The 25,000-nt window shown below is 39.4% G+C and overlaps 1 protein-coding gene across 10 annotated transcripts in view; it reads left to right on the top strand.

The window, feature by feature from the left end:
* The window catches only part of hgfa (hepatocyte growth factor a), a 51,217-nt gene that overhangs the window by 14,940 nt on the left and 11,277 nt on the right, over positions 1 to 25,000 (top strand). For 5 of the 10 annotated variants that reach the window (XM_087246645.1, XM_087246647.1, XM_087246648.1 and 2 more), the window contains 10 exons: positions 10,563 to 10,707; positions 10,945 to 11,057; positions 11,466 to 11,580; positions 17,326 to 17,468; positions 17,610 to 17,730; positions 17,815 to 17,933; positions 19,488 to 19,653; positions 21,073 to 21,206; positions 21,842 to 21,935; positions 24,852 to 24,988. In XM_087246645.1, coding sequence (XP_087102771.1) covers positions 10,563 to 10,707; positions 10,945 to 11,057; positions 11,466 to 11,580; positions 17,326 to 17,468; positions 17,610 to 17,730; positions 17,815 to 17,933; positions 19,488 to 19,653; positions 21,073 to 21,206; positions 21,842 to 21,935; positions 24,852 to 24,988 — 1,287 coding nt within the window. Of the gene's footprint in view, positions 1 to 4,626; positions 4,840 to 10,562; positions 10,708 to 10,944; positions 11,058 to 11,465; positions 11,581 to 17,325; positions 17,469 to 17,609; positions 17,731 to 17,814; positions 17,934 to 19,487; positions 19,654 to 21,072; positions 21,207 to 21,841; positions 21,936 to 24,851; positions 24,989 to 25,000 lie in introns of those variants that run through there. The other 5 variants (XM_087246641.1, XM_087246642.1, XM_087246640.1 and 2 more) reach the window with 3 other exon arrangements.

The following is a 25,000-nucleotide window of genomic DNA, read 5'->3' as shown; positions in this document are numbered from 1 at the left end:
AAGTTTATAGTTACATATTTTATTGTAATTATAATTCCAAATCATCTTTACAAACAGAGTTAGGGTGTTGTGTATAGGTTAAACAGTATATATACATAGCTAACCTGCAATCATACAATTATATCCTTCTTTCAAAATAATTCAACCAAAGAAAGAATTTCAAACAGGTTTGGAACAAGTAAAAGCTGTACAAATGTTGATTCAAACCATTTTATTCTCGCATAGGAGATGGGGAAAGCGAAATCCGAAAAGCGAAGCTTCCCCCACAGCTTGCTAGCCACTGATACATTCATGTATTTACCCCATTCCAATCCGGGTCATGGCACCAAACAACCCTTCTGGTTCCACTCTCAACTCTCCAAGCAGGATTTGAACAGGCATAGGAGGCTCTAGCATCAGTCAGTTGCATATTTAGCATATGCTTTTATTCAAAGTGACTCAAACATACTGAACACACACCCAGAGCTGTGGACTGTGTGGGGAGCAGTTGGGGAATTGGTGCCTTGCTCAAGGTTCTCACCTAAGACAGGGTACTGTAAGTACTGGTCATTCACTACCCTTACCTAGAATCCCTGCTGTTTACAAGACTTGGACCTGCAACCATCGGATCACAAGTCAGATTCTTTAAACCAGGGTTGTCCAAACTCTGTCTTGGAGGGCCGGTGTCCTGCAGATTTTAGCTTCAACTTGCCTGCAAGGGTGTTTCTAGAAAGCTTAGTAAGAGCTTAATTAGCTAGCCCTGGTATGTCTCATTGGGGTTGGAACTAAAGTTTGCAGGATCCCGGCCCTCCAGGACCGAGTTTGAGCACCATTAAACATTAGGCCACCACTGCTCCAGTTTGTTTAGATTGATGGCTCTAGGTGTAAAATTAAATAAAGTCATCTTCAAAGACTTCTGCTGAGCCACTGTGCAATTTCAGCCATGATTTGATTATCTGAGACAAATTTGGAAAATCCTAGAGCTTGTTGGTCTTTACATTGTTCTCCCTCCAATGAAGTTCTGATTTTAGACACTTTCCTGAAATGTGACTTCAGCTGGAATGAGCGTCAAACCATGAACTAATAGAAGTGCAATGATGCAATCATAACAACAACTTCAAGCCACTGCAGGGGCGGGGGTTCCCCTTGGTAGCAATCAAGTCCCAACCAAGTCATACCTTTGTACCTTGGATTAAGCAAGTCACTGTGAATTAATACATATATTTAATGATTTAACTGGTTATACATAGAACTTGTGTCCCATTTTCCTCACAGCTACTGGAAGTCAGGGAGAGGATTTTAAATTAAGTCACAGAACTTTTTTAACATGAAACATATTACAAAGTTATTTAGAGTCATGTAACTGATGTCCTAAAATTTGCGACTTAAGTCTGCAGTCCCCCACCTCTGCTTTTTACACTTATTCAACAAGCTGTGTAATATTTAGTATTTAGCATTGACCACTTTTGATTCGACTTTCACACTGACTGTCCTGAACACAGGGCCTTAGATGAAGAAATTCTTGTCCTCACAGACTCAGCTGTCACTCTGGAGTGTGATGCATGACATGCACAGATGTTCCGACAAATGGGCCTGTATCATTGACAACTGCTTATTAAAGACTCTTTCATCTCATTGTAAAACTAGTTCTTTTCACAGTAAAACCTGCAGTGAAACAGGGAGGAATTCTTTTGGACTGTGCGTTTGTGCAGCTTAGTAATGGGCTTCACCAGGCCAATCTGCCCATGGGGATTGGGTGGTGGTCAAAGCCCAGCCTGATGTATTTAAGTCCAGGCATTTAATCTGGCCACATTCTCTCCAGGCACAGCTCTCTCCCTCCGACTGACACGCTGACACCTGGGCTCCACCGCTGCTGCCTGCATGGCCTGCATGCCGCTTGGGCCCACCTGCTCGCCACACATACCACAATGCAAACATTTCAACAGTTAGCCTGACTTTAAAAGTTCCACGCGACTTAATGAGAAGGAATTTGAGGTCTGTGTTTCACCTCTCTTTCTATGTCTCTCTCTCGCTCTCTAGAGGGCATTTAGAACTGCCCATTAACGGCCAAAGTGTGGATTTCCTGTGAAATAACGATTGTGCCCTCCACATGGTTTGCGTCTAAATACTCAGGAACACTTAGTTAAACATGAAGCCCCACATTCGGCAATCGGAATGGGATTGCTTCCAGCTGTGCCACTACAGCCACCATACAGAGCAGGAGACATCCATCAGAAGTCTTTATTGATGCCTATATATTGCATATATTGGACTAACTGGGTGGATGCAAAGTGATCAGCCATTCGCTTACTCCCCATCACCTCCACGATTTCTCTTTCAGATTTGCAATCAAACCACTCTGTCTGGAGGTGGCCTGGCAGATGACTGTTTTAATGTCTCGGATAACTTAGTTTTCATGTGCTGTAACTCCTCAGAAGTCCACTTTGTGGTTTTCCTTGGATTGGTTTTCTCTCTGGATAAGCATAGTGAAAGAGTATTAATGCTAAAAGCCAAAGGGCGGTCCTCTGAGATGCCCTTTTCAGAGACTGTTTTATTTAACCATTGGTCCTGTCATTGATATCGACGATGCATTATTTTTCTCACTTAAAAGTGTTGCAATATCAGAGTGCTTGAGGTTTAAAGCTGCAATAATTACAAGTAAATATTCCCTGACTGACTTGAACTTCCCATAAATTATGTGAACTTGCATATTTTAGAAAGGTCAGTTGCTTATTAACGACTTCCTGATAGGTTACAGATATTCAGATTTCAGTATGTTAATCTTAGAGCTCTCATTTTATGCTCTATATAGCTTCAATAAGGCTGTATGGAATTTTTGGTTTACTAAATGATATTGACGATGGCATGGTGGCTCAGTGGTTTCCCTTACATTAAGAAAGTCGCTGGTTCCATTCCTGGCTGGACCAGTTGACATTTCTTTGTGGAGTTTGCTTGTTCTCCACATATTAGCGTGGGTTTCCTCCATGTGCTCCAGTTTCCCCCACAGTCCAAAGACATGTGGTATAGGTGAATTGAATAAACTAAATTGGCCATAGTGTATGTGTGTGAATGACTGTGTATGAATGTTTCCTAGTACTGGGTTGCAGCTGGAAGGGCATCCACTGTGTAAAACGTGCTGCATAAGTTGGCGGTTCATTTTGAATGAATGAATGAATAAATCACACTGAATGGTTTGGACCACTTACTCAATTATAAAAAATTAAGAAGAATATCTTGACGTTTATACATTTTTATACTGTATAATTGTTTTGCTATGATTAAATTGGTTGAGAATGCTATTTTGTTGTTCAAATTTTTTATAAATTTAAGCCAGAAGACACATAACCGGTTTTAGATATAATACCTATTATGTGTTAGCAGGCACGTGCACACATAGGGCTCAACCTGTGCAGTGCACATGCCCTTTTTAGTCTTGGATAGAATGTGCCCTTCCAAAATGATCAAAAGTTCCCCCGCGACGCGGCACACTCTCGGTCCCGTTCTTCAGTAGGCGCGCGACAACACCGCTCGAGTACGCGTGCGACAACACAGCTGATCAGAACGCGCGCGACAACACCGCTCTTCAGTACGCGCGCAACACCCCCCCCCTCATCAAAAAATTTATCCTGCACATGCCCTTTGGACGGTCTCTGCACGGGCCTGTGTGTTAGACGTACGGACCATATTTACATAACTATTTATTGGTTTTTGTGTCCTTGAAATTGTATAGCTCTAAAGCAAGCTGATTAATAATAGCATGGAAAAGACTGACCAGGACAATCCCAGCACGCACACAACGTCATAAGACGCTAATATTAATTAGATTAGATTTAGGTTGTGACGTCAGGTAACCAAAATTCAATGTTTAGCCAGCTTTTAAGGACGACAATATTTTGAAGTCCAATAACGACATCATATGACATATAAATGTTGTTGATTTAAGTTGTGTTGTAAAGTAACCGAAATCCAACATCTCATAGACATCATAGTGGTAATGTCCAAACCCCGTTAAGCTGTAACACCATTAGATGCTTATATTTGGTTGACTTTAGGTTGGACATCGATGTAGGCCTGAAGTTGGGTTCTGACATAAACCCGATCTTGATTTTTAAACAAAATGGCGCCCCCACAGCTTTAAGGTAGGCTACAATGTCAATCTGACATCATGTTGACATCCTGTGCCTACTGAGATTTTTAGAATTTCCTTTTGATGACACGATGATTGTTAAGTAATTTAACTTAATCTTTGATAACTATGTGTAATCATAGCCATATGTGCATTAGGTATTGTGCGGTAGGTAATGTGCATTAGGCACTATACTTTTTATGTTGTACATTATTAAGGTGTCTATTTCCCTCATTTGATGTATCTTTTAACACATTATATTAAAGAATAAATTATCATTATTATTATTATTTCTAATTAGCCCACACATATGGTCCACGTGAGGATGACACGCAAGTTACACTTTCAAAGTGAAATTATTATTAGTCAGCCTTCACTTTTTGATCTGCACGCCTATGTGGTTTTAAATCAGCTCTGTAGGAAATGACGCGTTCCTCCGTCTATGTTCTCAAAAATCACACATCCACTCCCAAATTCTAGATTGAGCCCCCAATAAACGCTAATGTTTCGCGCGCGCGTGTGGTAGTGTGTGCTTGAGAAAGAGAGAGAGAGTGAGAGAGCAGTCGCTGCGGTTTGATCCTGTTCATCCTTCACACCAGCAGCAGCAGCAGCATCAACTCGGACTTTATAGACTCTCCATCCCACAGCCTGGAATATCAAACCGAGAAACATGAGATCGGACATTATGTGGATGTATCAAGCTCTTCTCTTTGTCGTACTGACCGTGAATGTGGGTAAGTGACCAGCATACTTCAAGTCATAATGCGTAATTGATTGTCTAAACGTGTTTAATTTGAATCGTGCTGAAAATGTTAGCGTTATAATGCTTTTGAAAAATATTATTGAAGTTATTTGGTGTTTGTGTGTGTGTGTGTGTGATGTATTGTTTTTGAGCAGATGGCATTTTCACCTCAGTTGTTATTCCTATAAATTATAAATTGGACGTTTATGCAATTTATGTTATGCATTTAGAACAGATGATTTGATGACAAAACAGACCGCAAAGTCTCACTTTCGGTGCTCTAAAATGGGTTTGATTAAACTTTTTTACCTTTGAATGGAGTTTAATTGCTGCAAAGTGGTGCCAAAGTTACAACCTGCAGCTGTAAACTCGCTGCGCTTTTTCTGCCACATTGGATTACTTCAGTGATGATGAACTCATGCAATCGAATAGAAGTTCGAGATATTATTATGAGGAAGGTATTTTTTACAGTTTGGTACAGTTTTCATAATTTCCTCCACATTAATTTGAGCTTAATTAATATTCAAAAATGTAATTTAGTTTAGTAAAAGTAAATCCTCCCAGGTTTTGGGAGAATAAATAAGCTAAGGGGCTACAAGTAAGATAAAAATGCAATTAAAGCGGAGTAAACAATCTGTGGGGGGTTTTGATATATGTTGAGGGGGGCCACAGTTTTTCAAAGTGTTTCAGTTTACACAAATGTATATTTAGTTTGGATTTTACACAAATCCATTGAGCCTTTCTCATGTTTCAGTGTCATAAACTGAAGCCTGGAGATGTTACATGCATCACGTAGTGCAGAGCATATGTGATAAAAAAAAAAAAGGCTGGTAGATTGTAGGATTTAAACCCCACATTTTGATCAGTAAAATATTACCATTGTGTGTTTTATTAAAGCACTTTTATGCATTATTATCTTTAGGGGGCCCAATTATTTTTGTTCATAAAAGTGCCAATAATAATGCTACTGTTGTCTTGTTCCAGCATCAGAAACTGATGCTGAATACAAGTGTCATGCATCATTACATACACTGCAGCAAAGTAACAGACCCTTCCCAGAGTGCACATTTCCAGCGATGGGCAAAAACACATGTGGGGTGAATGGACTCTCTAAAGCAAGCGTTATCAACGTGCTGTGCAACATCTGGACAGAGCCATTTCTTCCATATTTCACTATTGCAAATATTCGCTGGACCAGATGTGCAGCGTAAACACTGAATGAGAAGCTCTTCAAACTTTCACTGAAGCTCTAGGAAAGGAAAGGACATTAGTGAGTCAGACTGAAACCATTAATGCTGATGTTTCACTGATGCCCGTGCTCATTGCTACCATAAACATCGTCCCGTTGTTATTTAAGGAAGAGATTTAGCCAAATCTAATAAGCAGGCTTAAAGATAAAGATGCCCCCGACAGGCCAGAAAGAGGAATTTAAAGGAGTCTAATTGGGGCGCTGAAGGAAAAGATCAATGTTTGAAGAGCAGCTCGATCAAATCCAGATGTGTTCAGATGCAGCGCAAACATTAATAATGTGTTCTCACCAAAACCACTTCAGCCACAGGCAGTACTGCGCGTGTCTGAATCAGACTGAGGAGTGATACCTCATGCTGGCGATTTTAACAGTTTATCAAATCACTTGCCAATCAGGGCTACTGAGCAGAACAGTTCCATGTCTATGACCATTTAATGGAGGAAATGAGTAGAAGCTGTATTGGAGACACCAGTTCAAATCCTATTTGAATAAGTGCAAGTAGAACCAAAGGGGTTACATTGGTGCCGTGACCCAGACAGGAGTGAGTTTGGGGAAGTGACTCTACCAGAGGCCTGCAAGTAAGCGCTGTACATGTAAACCCACTCCCCTGGCTTCAAAAGTAGCATTAGCAAATGTTGTTAGGGCTTCCTAACAAAGTGGGGTGAATAGAACCAGAGAACTCACAAAATCTGGCTATTGTGGCTATTGTTTTTTCAGTTGGGCTATCAAAATCTATTAACACCATGCACAGCGGACTATCGAGATTCATTCATTTTCTTTTCGACTTAGTCTCTTTATTAATCTAGGGTTGCCACAGCAGAATTAACTGCCAACTTATCCAGCATATGTTTTACACAACGGATGCCCTTTCAGATGCAACCCATCACTGGGAAACTCCCATTCACTCTCACATACATATACTACAGACAATTTAGCTTACCCAATTCACCTATAGAGAATGTCTTTGGACTTGTGGGGGAAACCAAAGCACCCCGAGGAATCCCACGCACATGAGAACATGCAAACTCCAAACAGAAATGCCAACTGACATAGCCGAGGCTCGAACCAACGACCTTCTTGCTGTGAGGTGACAGCGCTACCCATTGCACCACTACACTGCTCACCTGTCGGGCAAGATGTAGATGATTTTGGTAGCTAGACTAAAAAAAAACAATAGCCCCGGGACTTTGGGCTACTAGATTTTGTGAGCCCTTGGTTGATGCTGTGACCCGGATAGAAGTGAGGTTTAGCGGGTGGCCCAGTTAGTATTAGCTGTAGCCTTTAGTCTTCTTGTTTGAGCATCCAGCTTCATTCAGTGCCTTAAATCTTGGTTTAAATTCCACTTGAGCTCTTGAATGATTCAATTGCTCCCCTGAATTTGATATGTGGTTTAGGACGATGAGCATAATGGAGACTGACTAGTAGGACAGGATGACTAAGCCTTACTTGCATGGCCTCAAGAGGTTCATTAGTAACTCAATGATCTTCAGTGTTGTTGTTAGTTGGTTTAAATCCTGATCAGAGCAGAGTAAGATCAAACTGCATGGTTACATTTAATTCTGTGACTTGTATAGGAGTGAAGTTTAAGGGGCAGAGTGGAATGGAGACAAGTTGGTAGGAGCTGTGTGAGTAATCCTTACTGGCTTGGCCTTGACTAGTGCACTTGGGACTTGTGGCCTTGTGCGTGTTCTTATTGAAATGTCCATCTAAAAGAGACAATGATGATACCATCCAAATTAGAGTGAGATTTAGAACTATGAATGTGATGGAGGCTAGCTGGAAAAGCTAAACTCCTCCTGTTCTTGTGGTGCTCCAGGAGGGGTGGTGTACTGCAGATTTGAACTCCAACCCCAATCAAACACACCTGAACAATGTAATCAAAGTCTGTTTCTCAAGATGCGTTTTTAGGCATTCCTGGGTCCTTGTGTTCCCATGTGAAATAACCCAAATGTGTTATTGTTATAGAGGTTGCATTAATGCAGACTTTAGCGCAGTGCTCACTTTAGAAGTCTCAGAAGTCATTTCTGCTAAATAAAGGAGGTGGCATGTGCATCATTTTATATACCTATTTATTATTAAATTTCAGAGATATAACTTATTTTTCTCGGGAGTTTCCTTAAATGAGAAAAATTAACACTCACAGGCAAATCTTAATAAAGGCCTAAACACATTAAGAGGTTTTATTTGCTAAAATTCGTGTTAAAATCTGTTTTATTTGTATCCTGCAAAGTATCTTTGTAGGACCTCTGTGCATATATATTGAATAGGAAAAAAACAAATCAATAAATTGTTGCATGAATGCTGTAATGTTTAAATTATTTTCTGTAAAAACACATAAAGGTCATGCGATCATCAGGGAGAATGCAGCGTCTCATTTCTTAGAGGACGCGTTCTGTGTACTCGTGGTCAAGTTTGTTCGTTCTTTCAAGGTAACTTGGCAAGACTATTCTCTGCATTCTTGGAAGAGAGAAACAGCTTATGTCTTACTACAGTAGGTATTCACCTTATTCTTTGCCGACGAACGGGCGCAGCCATTTGAATCTTTTTGGCTCGAGACTTCCCGTCTTGTTTACTTCCATTCATGTTTAGACGTTAAAAACTGCTCGTTACGCTGCTTGATGTTGCAAACTGATATTTTCTAATTAATTTATTCGACTTGGTCTATATAGTAATGCAAACATTTGTTTGTAGAGCAAGTAGTTTAACCGCTTTCTGCCGTTTATTATTCCTAGTCATTTCTCCCAGAGGCGACTGAATCGGAAGTTCTAAAACAATCGCGAAAACAGGCACACTTCCGCATTTTAGAATAAGGTCAATACTCAATAGGTATTTTAAACATGCAGGTGTGTCGAGGCAATTTGGAGCTTAACTCATGGCACTGCAGGACCCTGGTGACGCTTTCTCTTTTGGGGTTAAATGTAATGGAGGCAAGTTAGTTGGAGTTACGTGAGTAAACCTCATTCTGCTGCCCTTGAGGCACACTCAATGATGTTCCATGCCGGAACAACTAGTTTAAATGCTACTTGGAGCACTGGAGTGGTTATGTTAATTCTATGACCTTGATAAGACTGAGGAATTGGGTGGTAATTGTAATTGAGGGCTGAATGGTCTAGTAGGAGCTGGGTGAGTAAACTTGACCTCCCTGGCCTCAGGAGGCACACAGGCAACATACTTCAGAAGGATGTAGTCTTGAGCATTATTTTTTCTTGTAAGCCTCTAAAATACTTACGAAAAGCTGGTTCAGATCTCATTTGAAGTGAGATAATACACAGCCAATGAGAGACATACAAAGTTCCCTTATCAGTCTTTAAATATTATAACTCATCCCAAAGGTGCCTTCCTGTAGCTTAAATTTTAGTGCTAATGCCAAAGTTGTGGGTTTAAATCCCATGGAACTTAAGACCTAATTAAATATGTGACTCCAATACAGCTCTTGATGTTTTAGATAAAAGTGTTGCATAAATGTAAAATGGATCCCAAAATGATCTCATAGTTAGGCCACTAGTCCTAGTTACGGAAGATAAGGAATTTCTTCAGCAGATTTCTGTAAGCAACAGGCAGTTTTAAGGTTTTTTTATTTTTTAAACTGGTAACAATAAAGATTCAGTGGTTCTTGAACACTGACTTTTAAAACAAATTGTTTACTACAATTTTTGAGCCAAAGAAGTTAAAAAAAGAATGATTCCCTCAAGTTTGACCCTGTCCTAGATGCCTCCATAAGTCCTAACAGTTTGTGTTTGAGTCAACATTTTTGAAGGGATACTTGTGACCTTCCTTAAAAAAACCTACAAATGCTGTACAGTGCAGTAGTATTCATGTAAAGTCAACATTTAAGAATGCTTTAGTGGCAAAAATTGATGATTTAAGGAAATGTCAGACTGGAAAACCCTAATATATGGATATATTTTAATAAGAGTAACCAAGTAAGCTTTGCACATGAAAGTTGACTTTAGGAACGTCCTTGGACCACCAGAGTGCAGTGAATCATGACACACACACATGTGTGGAAATGGGAGTCTGAGCCCCTCTCGCCAGCCTCTCATTCATTTCAGCAGAAGAGACAGTCGTAAGATAACAAATCCTAATCTGATTTTACTAATGTAAAAGCATGGAAATGCTGATCAGTTTCTTACTCTGTCAGATTTAGTTCAATACATTGGTATAAAACCGAATTTTGCGGTCAAATATTGACAAAACCAGCCATTTACAATAAAACAAAATAAATTTAAGTTGAATCTAAACAGTTTGGCTTGTCCATATTTGACCCAAAATTATGCTGAGATATCATTTCTTACAGTGTTGTAAAATCTGTCAACTAATATCAACTTTAAAGTGTGCACAAATGCCAGCATTTCCTGAAAATAGCCCTTCTGACAGCTCTCACATAAAAGAGATTATGAGTTTACATGTGTGTGTTTAAGTATCTGCATATGTGTTTGTTTAATCTCCTCGTCTCTTTTGTGCAGATTGCAGAAAACAGACATTGCAGAGGTATCAGAAAAGTGAAAACAGCCGACTGCTTTGTACAGACTGTCCAGAATCCCCTCGAATTAGGAACCTGTCGCTGGAGGAATGCGCACGCAAATGTAGCAAGAGCAAGAAGTCCTGCAGGTGACACACACATGATCACTCATACACATTTAAAGTCACAAAAATGTTGACTGTACAATTAAAATCATTGTGGATCAGTGTTGTTTTGGATGGTTGAAGATTAAGGTGACTAAATGTGGATGTAATTGATATTTTTGGATTAACTATTGATTTAACAAGCTTCATCTAAACCTCCTGGATGTCTGACCCAACGATTGTCTTTCGTTTTCTTGGTTTTCTATCTTTGCTTCCTTACAGGGCATTCTACTTTGACCACATAAACAGGAAATGTCACTTTCTTCCTTTTGACCGTTTCTCCGAAGGCGCGAAGAGAGAGCGAAAACCCAGTTGTGACCTTTACGAGAAGAAAGGTAAATATTTTTTATTCCCTTTCGAAGAAGTTCGCTCACACTTGATTTTTTTTAGCTTCCTGGAAATTCCTGTACAACTGTGCCAGTTGTGTTTGTTTAGATCCCTGGCTTTACGTGTAAAATCGTATAAAGTCATCTTCGTCATCGTAAACAGCACATGCTGAAGTCATTTGGCAGCAGACAGAGCATGAGAAACCATGAGCGATAAGTGTTGACGCTTACAAGATGGCGTATGTTTATGCTTCCAGTAAGAGTCGGAGCTGAAATGTAGATTTATGCCGTAATCATCAGTAACACTCTTGTTTGGAGGCTTAAATCACCTCAGGACGTCAGCAAAATGTGTAATCTCTAAACAAAATTCATCGTTATGGATTATATGAATGTTTGTGTGCTGTATGTTCTCCACAGACTATGTGAGGGAGTGCATCATTGGGTCAGGTGTCAACTACAAGGGGAGAAGGTCATTCACAAAGACTGGAATTACGTGCCAATCCTGGAATATGTCCGTCCCACATGAGCACAAGTAAAAAGTTTTACTTTTTTGCCTTTTTTTTCTCTGAGGGGAATTTACTAAACTGCTAAAGCAACTTTAAGGTCCGGAGGTGGATTCAGCTGTAATCCAGGGGTCTCAAACTGCCAGCCCGCCAGCAACTGACGTCAAAAATATAACGAGATTCGGCCCACCAAAACATATATTTTTAAACCACTTATTGTTGTGCAGTTGCGTCTAGCCATTTGAGGTTATGCCCCACCACCTTGTCGACATTTAAAGTACTGCATTCAGATTAGTGTTACTTGCTTTTTCTCTCAGTGTAGGGTAGTGTTTTAATTCTGTGGCTGATTGAAACGTTGAAATATATGTCTGTAAGTGCTCTATTTTTACTAAAGCTCTATTATTGTAAGTATTCAAGGGTTGTTTGATTATTCTCAGTTTATTCCACTTGTATTTTGTTGTAAAAACACTTCTTCAGGCTTACATGTTATGTTGGTGGTTCAACAAATATTATAATTTAGCTAATTCTTGATTGAAATGGTCTCATTTAGTAGCTTTTCCTCATATGCTTGTTAAGATTTGCATAAAAACTTTACGTTAGTAAAATTGTACTGCTAGCTGAACTTGTTGAAGTAAATGAGAATATGTACATACTTTTCCCCTCTTTGTTGTATTTTTACAAAAAAAAAGAGAAAGATACTGAGAAGAACAATTGCCATTAAAGTCACCAAATTGCTTTCTGCTGTTCTTACGCTACTGGGACAATACAATTGGTTGGGACAGAATAATAACACAATAAACCTGACACGATAAATGTGCTGATTTGCATTATTGCAGATGACAGTTAATGCTTGAATTATATATATCATGTCTTTTGTCCTAAAATGCATCAATTACATCAGGTTTCCCCTCTTTTTCTTGTGCTAGAATGTTAAAACGACCCTCCTATGTATTGTAAGTCACTAAAATGGCCCCCCGCTAATTTAAGTTTGAGAGCGCTGCTGTAATCACTGTTTCTGTATAAGTAAAAATTAAATATATAAACATTTAAATGCAGTTGAGTCTAATTATTGCCACCATCTACAATGTATTGTCATCATCCAGTAATTGACTATTTAATTTTGTGCATTTAATTATAATTTGTTTTTAATTTAAAGATCACATGAAGTCGCTGAGATTTTGACTTACTTTGACTTTTATTGTGGGTGATGCCATTAAGGACTGTGACTCCAAATGTGGAAGAAAAAGGTCAGACTTTGATTAAAGATTACCAAAACAAGTTTTTTTTTTTCCAGCGTGGATTAATTGTTCACACAAAGAATTATAATGTCAACTAAATTTTGATTTCACACAGATTTTAAACAAATTAAAAAAAAAAGTTTACTTTCATTTGAAAACAAAATACATTTAAAAAAAATAAATAAACTGGGGGCATTTTCTTTTCATAGTCCGACAATAAATATAATCTCAATCTTTAAAAATAGTTCAGGCAGGAACAAGATCTTGCTTGACATGTTGTGGTATCACAATGGTAATACACCTCTGGTTCTTTAGTAAATTACGAACTACAACGCATCCGGTGCGTTCAAATACAGCATTATAGTATAAACAGTACATCACTTCTATTTAGACTTGTGTGCATAGAATTTATCACTATTTACATTGGTAAACAAGATACTAATTGTTGTGATTTGCACTGTGTGCAAACATTATCCAACCCTATTTGCACTCAGTGTGAATATCATTTATTTCTGTTTCCCTTCATGTAAACAGTATTTGTTTTCTTTTACACAGAAAAATTAGAGTTTAGATTTTCTGCCCGAGCCCAGACTTGACCAGTGGGTCGGGCCAATATTTCCTGCAACTATTTTCAGGCCGGGTCGGGCCATGATCAAGCATTTGTGTGGTTTTGTTTTAGTCATTGCGTAATTAGCCTAATTGGATGAAACGCTATGCCATAATTAGAAATATTATACAAATATTTTAGCAAAGCCGGCCTGAGGAACACGTGTAGGTCTATAAAAGTGCACAATTCGCATTGCATGGTGTGTCATGCGCAGCAATGCTCTAGCTCCTGCAGCAGCATCTCCTCTGCTGGCACATATTCGCACCGCGCGCGTAAGCAAAGGTGAAGCACAGCATGCACATTGCATATGAAGAGCAGAAACAGTGTATAAAAAGTGGATCTTATCCATGCATTTATTGCAGGGATGCCCTAACTCGTCCTGGAGGGCTGATGTCCTGCTTTAGTTCCAACTCCTATCAGACACACCTAGGCTAGCTAATCAAGCTTTTACGAGGCTTTTAAGAAACATCCATGCAGGTGTGTTGAAGAAAGTTGGAGCTAAAATTTGCAAGACACCGGCCCTCTAGGACCAATTTTAGGCACCTCTGATTTATTGGCTAAAATTGCTACTTTTTATTGTTATTCAATGTGTTTTGGTCATGATCAATGCACTGTCACTTTAATTGAGCATGAGCAGTGGCAAAAATAGACCCAGCACCGAAATGACCGCAGCACTGACACGCTGCTTCTGTGTGTGATATGAAAGTTGTAACCTGTAAACATGGCCACCGAAAAACACGCATGCCGTTTTAAAGAGGTGTTAGTAAAAGAACGGGGACTTTCACGATGAACAGACACATGAAGCAGGCTTTCCATGCCAGAAAGGATGATAGTCCGCCTTCAATGTCCTCTTTTGATCGATTCTGAATAACAAAACAACGCAGTTTCATGCTTCGTCCTTGTTCCGTTATTCATTAAGATATACAAATTGTAGTTGAGAACGTCTGTTATAGCACCCTACATATTAAAAAATAGTCAGGTTTAAATCAGGCTCAGGCTCATATTTACAGCTAATGTGTTGGACCAGGTCAGGCTTGGACATAAGGTGTTCGGGTAGGGTTGGGCAAGTAATAAACAACGCAAACCATGGTGAATTCCCACCTCTGTCTTTAAAACCGCTCGCTTTGTAACTCATTCTTTCAGTAAGCTCCTTATTTGCAGCTTTCATATGGTCTTTGACAGCTAGCCATTTTGCGTTCATTTAGACACTAGCCATTAATTGCCGCCAACGTGCTGTCTGCCAACAATTGCTGATTAGTCTAGACTGCAGATGAGGTTGCTTTGTTTGAGAGTCATCTTTTGCACAACAGAAGTTACATGGAACTGTACGGAGTGATGTCTTGACTGACTGAACACGAGCCAGTCTGGTTAATGTGGTCAGTTGTTGCCAGGTCCTTGTTAGCCAAGATGTTATTAGCGAGCTACACTGCTTACAAGCTGTATAAAGATTTTAGAGGTGAGAGAATGAAAGAAAGATAGAGAAAGAACCAGAGAAGGAGGATTTATGGACTGAAGTCATGTTCTGTCTGCCCTCCAGCTGAGCTCACAAAGCCGCAGACACATTAAAATACGAGCAGCATTCGAGACTAGCACACACAGATGCTAATCCAGTCCCTCTCCTCCCTATGGATTACAGTACTTTCCGACTTGATTCCCCTCAAACCTTTTTTCCATGTGATAAGATCTTTTTCCTCTCAAATTCAAATCTCTCAATTTATCCACCAGCACAATGTGACCACCTGCCTCATCTATTCGGCCAAGACAAACGGGGAAACAGCAGAAAGTGATCAGAATGTAATGACCACCAAGTAAATCTTCTAAGGGAAGGCAAAACATGCAAGTCCCTTTTGTATCAATGAGGTACTGGCGCTGATTCTGTAGTCAATGCCAACCTGCTGCCATGAAATGTCACTTTGAAAAAACTTGAACCTTTTGTACAAACACAAACGGATCGTTTTCAATAAATCACCCATTTCCGACCCAAATGACCTCCTGGTGTTGTAAGTGGGATTAAAGAAAGTTTAACATTTCTGTTCAAATTGCATACAGAGTGCAAGAGCGTCTGTTGGCAGCCATACAGGAATAGCTGGCTAACATCTGTTAGCACAACATCATTAGCTGTTGAGATCTCAGGCCTCATGTGGAACCAGCCACAAGATCCAGATGCAGGAATACAGCCTATTCCAGCACCACACGCCTGTCGTAACCAAGTTGTTTAAGCAGTTTTTCTACTCTGCCTGTACGCCTGATGTATGATCTCTGTATGCTTTTAGTCTTTGTTAAATTTTTTGTCTTTTTGTTTGGTGCCATTTTAGCTTATTTTAATATTTTAGAAGAGCTTGGGACTTTAGGAGTTGGGTGTTTTGGTTTAGGTTGGCTTAGATTCAGACACCTTGAGAGGGTTTTACATCGTTTCTGTTCTAGCTGGTTGAATATGGTCATTTTTAGTCATTAGCTTGTCCAGTATGGTTTAGGTCTGATTCATTCAAATCAACATGGCTAACCAGGGTTTCTCAAATTGGGTCATAAAGGAAAAAAGTAAAAGTCTTGTCGTGCAATATTTAGCTCCTAATGTAAACTAAAACAGCTGAGGAAGCAAGTCATATCAGAGTCATTAGATGGTTGGTACAGGCAGATATGTTTGATCAGAGTTTGCGCTAACAGGACACTTTGAGAAAACATGTAGAAGACCATCCATACATCTTTTGTACTGCTTATCTCCAGTCCTCAAAACCCACTTAGAATGATTTAGATGTCTCTGTACTCAGCACACTAAGGAGCTGATGAGTTGAATCATGTTTTTAAACAGACATCTAAAACATTCTGGCAGGTACCTCCCCAGAATTGTAGTTGAAAAAACACTGCAACATATGGTTGTAGTACCTAGTACATAAAGGTATATCTAATTAGGCTCCAGAGGTAAAACTCTTTCTCCAGTATACCCTCTCAGACTTTGTGCTCCAAATGTGATAAAGAATTATGGTGAAAACAATCATGGTTCCCATATTGAAGTCTTCCAAACTGAAGCACACAAACCTGACCCTGCGAAGAGAAGGATTTTGAAGGCTACAACTGATTGACATTTCAGACCCCCATAATCTTTTGCACAGGGAAGTTTTTGAGTGTTGAACGACACACTCCATTTGGAAGTTTCATCCCTTTTCCTTTTGAATTTGTAAACCCTTTGAAGGGAATAGGTTATAGGGATGAGACTTTCCGAATGGATTAGAGCAAGGGTGCCCAAGCTTGGTCCTGGAGGGCTAGTGACAATACCTATAAGACACACCTGAACCACCTAATCAAGCTCTAACTAGCATACTAGAAACCTCCTGGAAAGTGTGTTGATGCAAGTTGGAAGTAAACTTTGCAGGGCACTGGTCCCATTAAAATGGGAATCTTTTAGACCAGGGGTCACCAACCCTGTTTCTGGAGAGCTTCCTTCTTGTAGATTTCAGTTGCAACCCTGACCAAACACACCTGTCTGCAATTGTCAATCGCTGCTTCTGGTACTAATTAATAAGTTCAGATGTTCAGGTGTGTTTGACCAGTGTTCGAGCAGAATTCTGCTGGAAGGTAGCTCTTTTTAGGAACAAGGTTGAGTGACCCCTGTCCGAGACCTTAAACAGCTTTTGGTGTATTTAATTAAGGTGTGAGCTAAACTCTGCCAGAATGTGACTAGATCTGTCCAATACCAGTCCTGGAGGACCAACATTCTTTAACATATTTTATATGAACCTGGACCAACACTTCTGCTTGTAACTTTCTAGTCTCCATGAAGACCTTAGTTGGCTGATTCAGTTTTGTATAATTAGGATTAACTGTACATCTCTTCAGGACAGTGTTCTACCAGGAGCAGGATAAGACATAGGATAGAATCTGGTACATTACATTTTTTAACCTTTTTCCCTCTCTTTTTGTCTGTATATCAGTTTTAAGCCTACCAGACACAAAAAGTCTGACCTACGTCAGAACTTTTGCCGAAATCCAGACAATGATCCAAATGGGCCCTGGTGCTTCACTGAACTCACTGAGACCCGGCACCAGGATTGTGGACTGCCTCAGTGTTCAGATGGTAAGACATCACCTCATCTTGACTTCACTATTTTTTTTTCAGTGCATAGGTGGTATTGGTGAACTTGTCTGCGTAATATCTGTGCATTTGGAGTGTTTAATTCCAAATACACGCATAACATGTTTATGTGTGTGTTCATAGTGGAGTGTATGAAATGTAATGGGGAAACCTACAGAGGGCCCATGGATCATACAGAGAGTGGGAAAGAGTGCCAGAGATGGGACTCGCAGAAACCTCATAAACACACCTACCAGCCTCACAGGTACACATTCACAAGTACATACATACATACATACACACAAACATATGTGATTTACAACTTGCTCTTCTGTGTTTGGATGTACAGGCATGTAGGTAAAGGTCTGGATGACAACTTCTGCCGCAATCCCAATAATGATGTTCGTCCGTGGTGTTACACGATGGACAAAAACACCCCTTGGGAGTACTGTAACATCAGTGTGTGTGGTCTGTTCACTTTTATATCTTTCTTTTTATAAAATGTGCATGCTTTTGGATGATGCTGAGTAATGTTATGCTGTTATCCAAGTATTTCTTCATTTTTTGTCTGGCTAAATAGTAAATCTTATACTACAGTGCTGACGAATGCTTGATTCTGCTTATAAACATTAAGGTGTGCATTTATTTTCAGATAAATGCATAGCCAGAGTCGTTCCAGGCAAGCCTTTATCGCATTACAGTTCTATATCACTTTGACTGTGTAAGAAATGTGATAGTTATTTAACATTTAGTGAGCTGTCTATTAGTAATAAAACAATATATTTTGAGTTCTGTAACGTATACAATCATTACTTAAACAATTATTTAGAAATTTACATCCATAAGATTCGTATGTGGATGCCATCTTCAACTCTCACAGTTCTTTATTGGGTATACTTAGTCGTTGAGTGTACATTGGTTGCACAATCGATATTGCAGTGCATTGTGGGATTAATTATTGCATTTCAGAACGTCCACAATGGTTTTAGGCACCACTACAAATAGCTGCTACCTCAAATAGTACACAATGCAAGGGAGGCAGTTTCAAATACAGCCTATGCCAAATGATTTCATCTATTTCGAAATACGTCACCACCAAAAATCTAACCAGAAACGAAACAAAAGACTTTTTCAGGACTAAAACCTGAGGAATGTTTTGAAATAATAATGATAAATAATAATAAGTCCTTACATTTATATAGCGCTTTTGTGGACACTCAAAACGCTTTACACATTGGAGGAATCTCCTCATCCACCACCAGTATGCAGCATCCACCTGGATGACGCGACGGCAGCCATATTGTGCCAGACTGCACACCACACAGCAGTTGATCAGTGGAGAGGAGATAGAATGATGAAGCCAATTATAATATGGGGGTGGTTAGGAGGCCATGATGAACAGAGACCAGTTGGCAATTTGGCCCCTACTCTTTTTTCCAAGGACATCCTGGGTTTTTTATTGAGCGCAGAGAGTCAGGACCTCGGTTAGACATCTTATCTGTAAGATGGCGCTCACTGACAGTATACAGTCCCAATCAGTATACTGGGGCTATAGGACCCACATAGACCGCAGGTTGAGCGCCCCCTGGTGGTCTCACTCACTGAAATACCACATCTAAACAATGTCTTTAGGTGTGGTAATCGAGTATAATCTTCGCATAGTTGTGATAATTTTACTACCCTTAGCTGTGCATTGTTTTCAAATATTTCAAAGGCCCACCATCAATTATTTCTTTCATATTAGTTTACATGGAATATAAATTGTCGAATAGTCTTTCTATGAAAAGAGTTTTGGTTAAAAAAAGCTGCGTGTGTGTATGAAAGCCCTCTCCTAGCACAGATGCTTGCGTGTGTGATATTTAGTTTAGTCCAGGGATTGTGTACAGGTGCGCTGACTCATCATAAATCTTATGGCTCAAGCGTTACTCCTGTATTTCATTCATGGCATCTGTCCAATGGAAACATTTTCCGAATGCTGATGTTTGGAATTCCTGACATTCTCTTTCCTTTTCTCTGTTTCAGACTCAGATAGCGATGTGGAAGTGGAGGTGACCAGCTCTTGTTTTCGGGGTCAAGGAGAGGGCTACAGGGGTACAGTCAACGTGACCCCTGCAGGTGTGACCTGTCAACGCTGGGACGCTCTCTCTCCTCACATCCATTCATACACTCCGCACAACTATAAATGCAAGTGAGTCATGCTATACTACTATTTGCTGATGGTAAATTTGCCACCACAATGCAAAGATGTTGATGATGGATTCTGGGAGTTTGATGTATTGTTGTGAAGGAGTTTACTGTACATTTTTTCTGTTAAGTGACAAGACTTTTGTCTACGCTAAGTCAGATCTTACTGTCCTGATTAAATAATTAAAAATCAAGGCATGATCATATTTTATTTTGGTAAAATAAGCGGAATCTAGAGGACTTTGGCTTTCATATCAGCCACTTCTGATACCAAATGATCAACTAGAATTCACGTTATTATTTGTTGTTCCTAAAACTTGGATAGGCAACAAGACTTTTGTCAGGTAGTATAGTTTTAGGATATATTTTTGACCCATGTTATTCTTTTATTTATTTTAATAATTAAGCTTATTATGACAAAGAAATTGTATATACAAAGTTTAATAAATTGAAGTACATTTAAAGGTAAGAACAAATAAGCTTATTACAGGAAATAGCACAAATGCAAACAGTTAAACCAAGAGAAGAAAAATAAATAAATAATGCATTTTTAGGTTTGTAAATTTCAGAATGATAATTAATTTTTATGGGTAAATTATAATATGGTCATATTGCAAAAATTCAAATGAATAATGATACGAATCAAATGTATTTATGTCTTATCTTGTTCACCCTTTTTTCTTGATAAAAACATCAATGTCTTTTGTCTCACAATATATAGTTTAAAGTTTATATCTCATCATTTTGAGTTATTTTTTTTCTCAGAATTATGAGTTATTTGGAAATTTCAGCATTCAAGCATGTAGTCCCAAATAATAAGTCAGAGTTTTGAGACAAACATGCATTACATTAAAACAACACTGCAAATATATTTTAAAAAATAAATAAATATGAACCTAGTTGCTGCAATATACACAAAAAAACATGTTAACAGTTACGTTTTGTGATTCAAGGGTGTTTTTGGTTTATTCATGCTTCCAGATTGCATTAAAATAGATTGCATGGGACATTGATCTGACAACTGATGATGTCTTAAAAAAACAATTTTAGAAGTTTGAATCCATATTTTCTGAATAGGTGATGTAAACTACATCACAAAACAGTAATGTGTTGCATATGGCTGCCAGTAAATTTTTTATTTTATGTATTTAATAATTACTGCAGTATATCGTTTATAAGTATATGTCACTTTGATAAACTGTGTAGATGCAAAAGTGATGCAATTAAAAGCGTAAACAAATGGGAAAACACCCATAAATCACAAGCAGTGTTTAACTGTTCAATATGTTTTACAGTGGAATTAAAATATACAGTACCAGCCTTATTTATGAGATGATACCATGTGTTTGATCAGCCCTGACATTCTGAAAAAAAAAAGAAACAGAAAAACATTGTTTTTCAAACTAGTTTCTCTCCAACTCAGGGATCTGAGGGAGAACTATTGCAGAAATCCTGATGGCTCTGAAATTCCCTGGTGTTTCACCACAGACGCAAAAGTGCGCAAAGCTTTCTGTACCAACATTCCCAGATGCGAATCAGAGAGCTCTGACAGCACAGGTGAGGCAAACACGCACACTTAATTCATATAATTTTACACACGTCTTTTACCGCATGGTTAAGTTGTTCCAAAAGCTAATCATAATTTACAAGAATTTTAATGACGAAAGACAAAGATGTTTTGCGCAGAGGCGCCATCACGGACGCTTTCGGAGACTGCCTGTAAAGATCTGGCATTCAGCTCAAGTATGGTTTTGTTCTGGGTTACCCTCACATTCCCCTTCATCTGTGTCACACACAAAGCGCTTCTAAAACAAATAGATTCCTCTGTGCAAAATGGACTTTTTCATGTTTGTTCCAGCTTTTCCATAAGACACTTTTCTCAGCAGAAGAGAAGTGGCTTTGAGGTTTCAGGTCAGAGAGACAGGGCAACTCTTCTCTGGATTTGCTCAAACTTCAGTCAGATCTTGGCACCGACTAAAGCTTTTTCCCCCTTCATGTTTGCCAACCACCAATTGTAAAGTGCTCCCTGACGTGAAATTGGCCCTCGCCCACTAATAAAATGCTGTTTCAGACATGCTTAATTCATGACAGCATGGAGACAATCAGCAAATCCATCAGTAATCTAAACATGGACAGTTCATGTGTTTATGCATGTTAACATTGTGTATGTTGTATTTATGTGTGTTTTATAGAATGTTATGAAGACAACGGAGAGAGTTATCGTGGCAATTTGTCGAAAACGAGATCTGGTATTCCTTGCGGACTCTGGTCTGACCACACATTCAGGTACATTTGCATGAAAACTGCCATATGTCCTCATTTCTTTTACTTTAAAGCCATTTAAACTAGCTTTACTTAGAACTAGCTTTCAGATGCTTTAAACATTGTTTAGCTTGGGTGGTCAAACAGTGGTTGCGAATTTGGGATTGACATGATCTATTTGTCTGCCTCCTGGAAGAATATGGAAAATGTTGACAAACTAGATCTCAATGAGTTGTAAAATGTGAAGAAATGGAGATGAAATTGTGGAATTCAGTCGTAGAACTAGAACACAATGCATAATGTATAATATCATTGAGTTAGAGTTATTATTGAGATAAATAGGACCATTTATATAAATAGGGTAAAGGAGTGCTAGTAAATAGGAACTAGTTCATCTCCAGATGTGTACTGATAATCACGTGATGTAATTAATTCATTAATGAACCAGTTAGTAATTGAAATACTTGACTCAATACTAAATATCCAGATAAATCTCAACATATAGGCAATAGAAATTAAATTTGAGTCAAACATGAGCTTTATTTCATTAATTAATTTTCCTTTGGCTTAGTCCCTTATTTATCAGGGGTCACCACAGTGGAATGAACTGCCAATTATTTTGGCTCATGTTTTACACAGCGGATGCCCTTCCGGCAGCTACCCAGTACTGGGAAACTCCTATACACTCCTGCATTCACACTCACAAAACACAATTGTGTCCAAATGACGTATTTTTAACGTTTCTTTTGAACAATTGGATGTTGAAATGACGTCCCCTAAGGGTGCAGAACAGTCACATAATTGAGCTATCCTTAAAACAGTGACCCCAAGTAAAGCAGCCATGCTTCACTGCAACTTTTGAAGACATCTGACAGTAATGAAAGTAAAGTCAAGCAGGTTATTAGTAAGTGAATCTGCTGATGCTGTTGAGTGTTTATTGATCCTCTGCTGAGATTTTGAGAGATTTAATGTTTTAGCTGCAAACTAAATGTTTTGAACTAGATTATTCATGATAATAATTTACATAAGTTATGTACTGGGGCGACATGGTGGCGCAGTGGGTAGCACGATCACCTCACAGCAAGAAGTTCGCTGGCTCAAACCCCGGCTGGGTCAGTTGGCATTTCTGCGGGGAGCATGTTCTTTTTCTCCCCGGTGTTAGCGTGGGTTTTCTTCAGGTGCTCCGGTTTCCCCCACAGTCCAAACACATGCGCTATAGGTGAATTTGATAAGGTAAATTGGCCGTATGAGTCTATGGGTGTTTCATAGTGTTGGGTTGTGGCTGGAAGGGCATCCACTGTATAAAACATATGCGGGATAAGTTGGTGGTTCATCTGCTGTGGCGACCCCTGAAGGGACTAAGCCAAAAAGACCAAAAAGGACATCACAAAAACTTTCATTCTGCAACCTTAGGGGACGTCATTTTAACATCTAATTGTCCAAAAGAAACCTCTAAAAGACGTAATTTAAACACAATTGTGTTTAGTGGGCACACACACTCATACACTAAAGTCAGTTTAGTTTATCCAATCCACGTGAACACGGGGAGAATATGCAAACACAACACAGAAATGCCAACAAGCACTTGAACCAGCAACCTTCTTGCTGTGAGGTGACAGTGCTAACCACTGAGCCATCGTGCCGCACCAGGACCTTTTCATTTTGTTAAGAATTTTAAAATATAAACAATATATGTAAAAAATAACACCATATTTCGTACCATACCAATCTCCATTCATGTATTTTGATTATAAATATAACTTTCTATACTTGAAAACTGTTAAAGTACATTAATAATTATCTGAATATCTGAAAAATAATGTACTATATGAATGTAGTCCTTATACTGTCATGAACTGACTCTATTCATTGTTTTTTTAAGCGATTGTCTTGATAAATGTTCTTCTTTTGTTCGGTATATTAATCCACTTTGAATTGATTTATACGAACTGTACAGTATTTAAGGCAAGTAAAATCTCAGCAGAAAAGTCATTTAATTACAGTAACTAGTTACTTTATACGTAATTACACCCAACACTGGTAGCAAGGCAGCACATTCGGTTTTGAAATACTTAGCGTTTTGCTGCACTTTTGCTCTCTCGTGGGTTCCTGCTGACTCTTGGAACGAGTTTTCCATGCAGAAGTCATATATTAGCACTGATGCCGAGTTTGTTTTGAAAGCCGGTTATCAGGCAGTGTTACAACACTGAAAGAGGGCTGAGGCAGTGATAACAAACAGAAGAGGGAGAGCCGGACTGCTCATATTCATCACTGATACACCGAGGACAGAAAATACCACACACTAGCTGTTGGAGACGAATGCGTCCTGCAGTCCCGGCTAAGCTGCTAACTTCGCTTAATTTACAGGAATTTTAAAAGCCAAAATGGCACAGACAGATGGACATGTTGCAGGAGTGACCTGTGACCCCAGGAAGTGCTGTCCCCCCGCTCTCAAAACACGGGCAGATCAAAGCCAATCAGCTTCTTCAAATGGCGTCCAGCCAACGAGTCTGCCTTGCACGGGGTCGAAAGGTTGACTCGGAGAAAACTCAACGCTGGCTTGTTGGGCGCTCACCGGGGACGAGAAATTACCTCTCCGCTCTATCACTCTCTGCTTCCTACACATTTTTCATTCGGGGTTTTTTCGGCCCCAGCGATCTGAGGGGCTGTCTGTCTCGTTGAAGGATTTATTTTCTTTGTAAGTCACCTCTGGAGAAGTCACTTGGCGGGCTGGCTCAGGAAAGGTGGTGGAACATGCAGATCCGCGGTGACTGTTTTGAGTTCATACTATCAAACTTTTATGGGCACTGGAGGGGTAATGCGAATATGATTCCTCCTTTGAACATCTTGTCAGACTGTGACATGCGAGTCAATGTTTCCATTCCTCTCTCTCTGAACTGAGTGGCTGATTTCCTGTTCTTTGTTTTTATGTGTGTGTAGGAGAGACACCCGGTCAGCGAAGGCCAGCGCGGGTTTAGAGTTGAACTTGTGCAGGAATCCAGACAGAGATAAGCACGGGCCGTGGTGCTACACGTCCAACTCCTCCATTCCCTGGGACTACTGCGGACTGGAGCGCTGTGAGTTTCCTA

The sequence above is a fragment of the Danio rerio genome, chromosome 4 (assembly GCF_052040795.2).
Source record: "Danio rerio strain M-AB ecotype USA chromosome 4, GRCz13ab, whole genome shotgun sequence".
NCBI lineage: Eukaryota > Metazoa > Chordata > Actinopteri > Cypriniformes > Danionidae > Danio > Danio rerio.
Note: the sequence above shows the minus strand (reverse complement) of the source record. Positions and strands in the feature narration are given on the sequence as shown.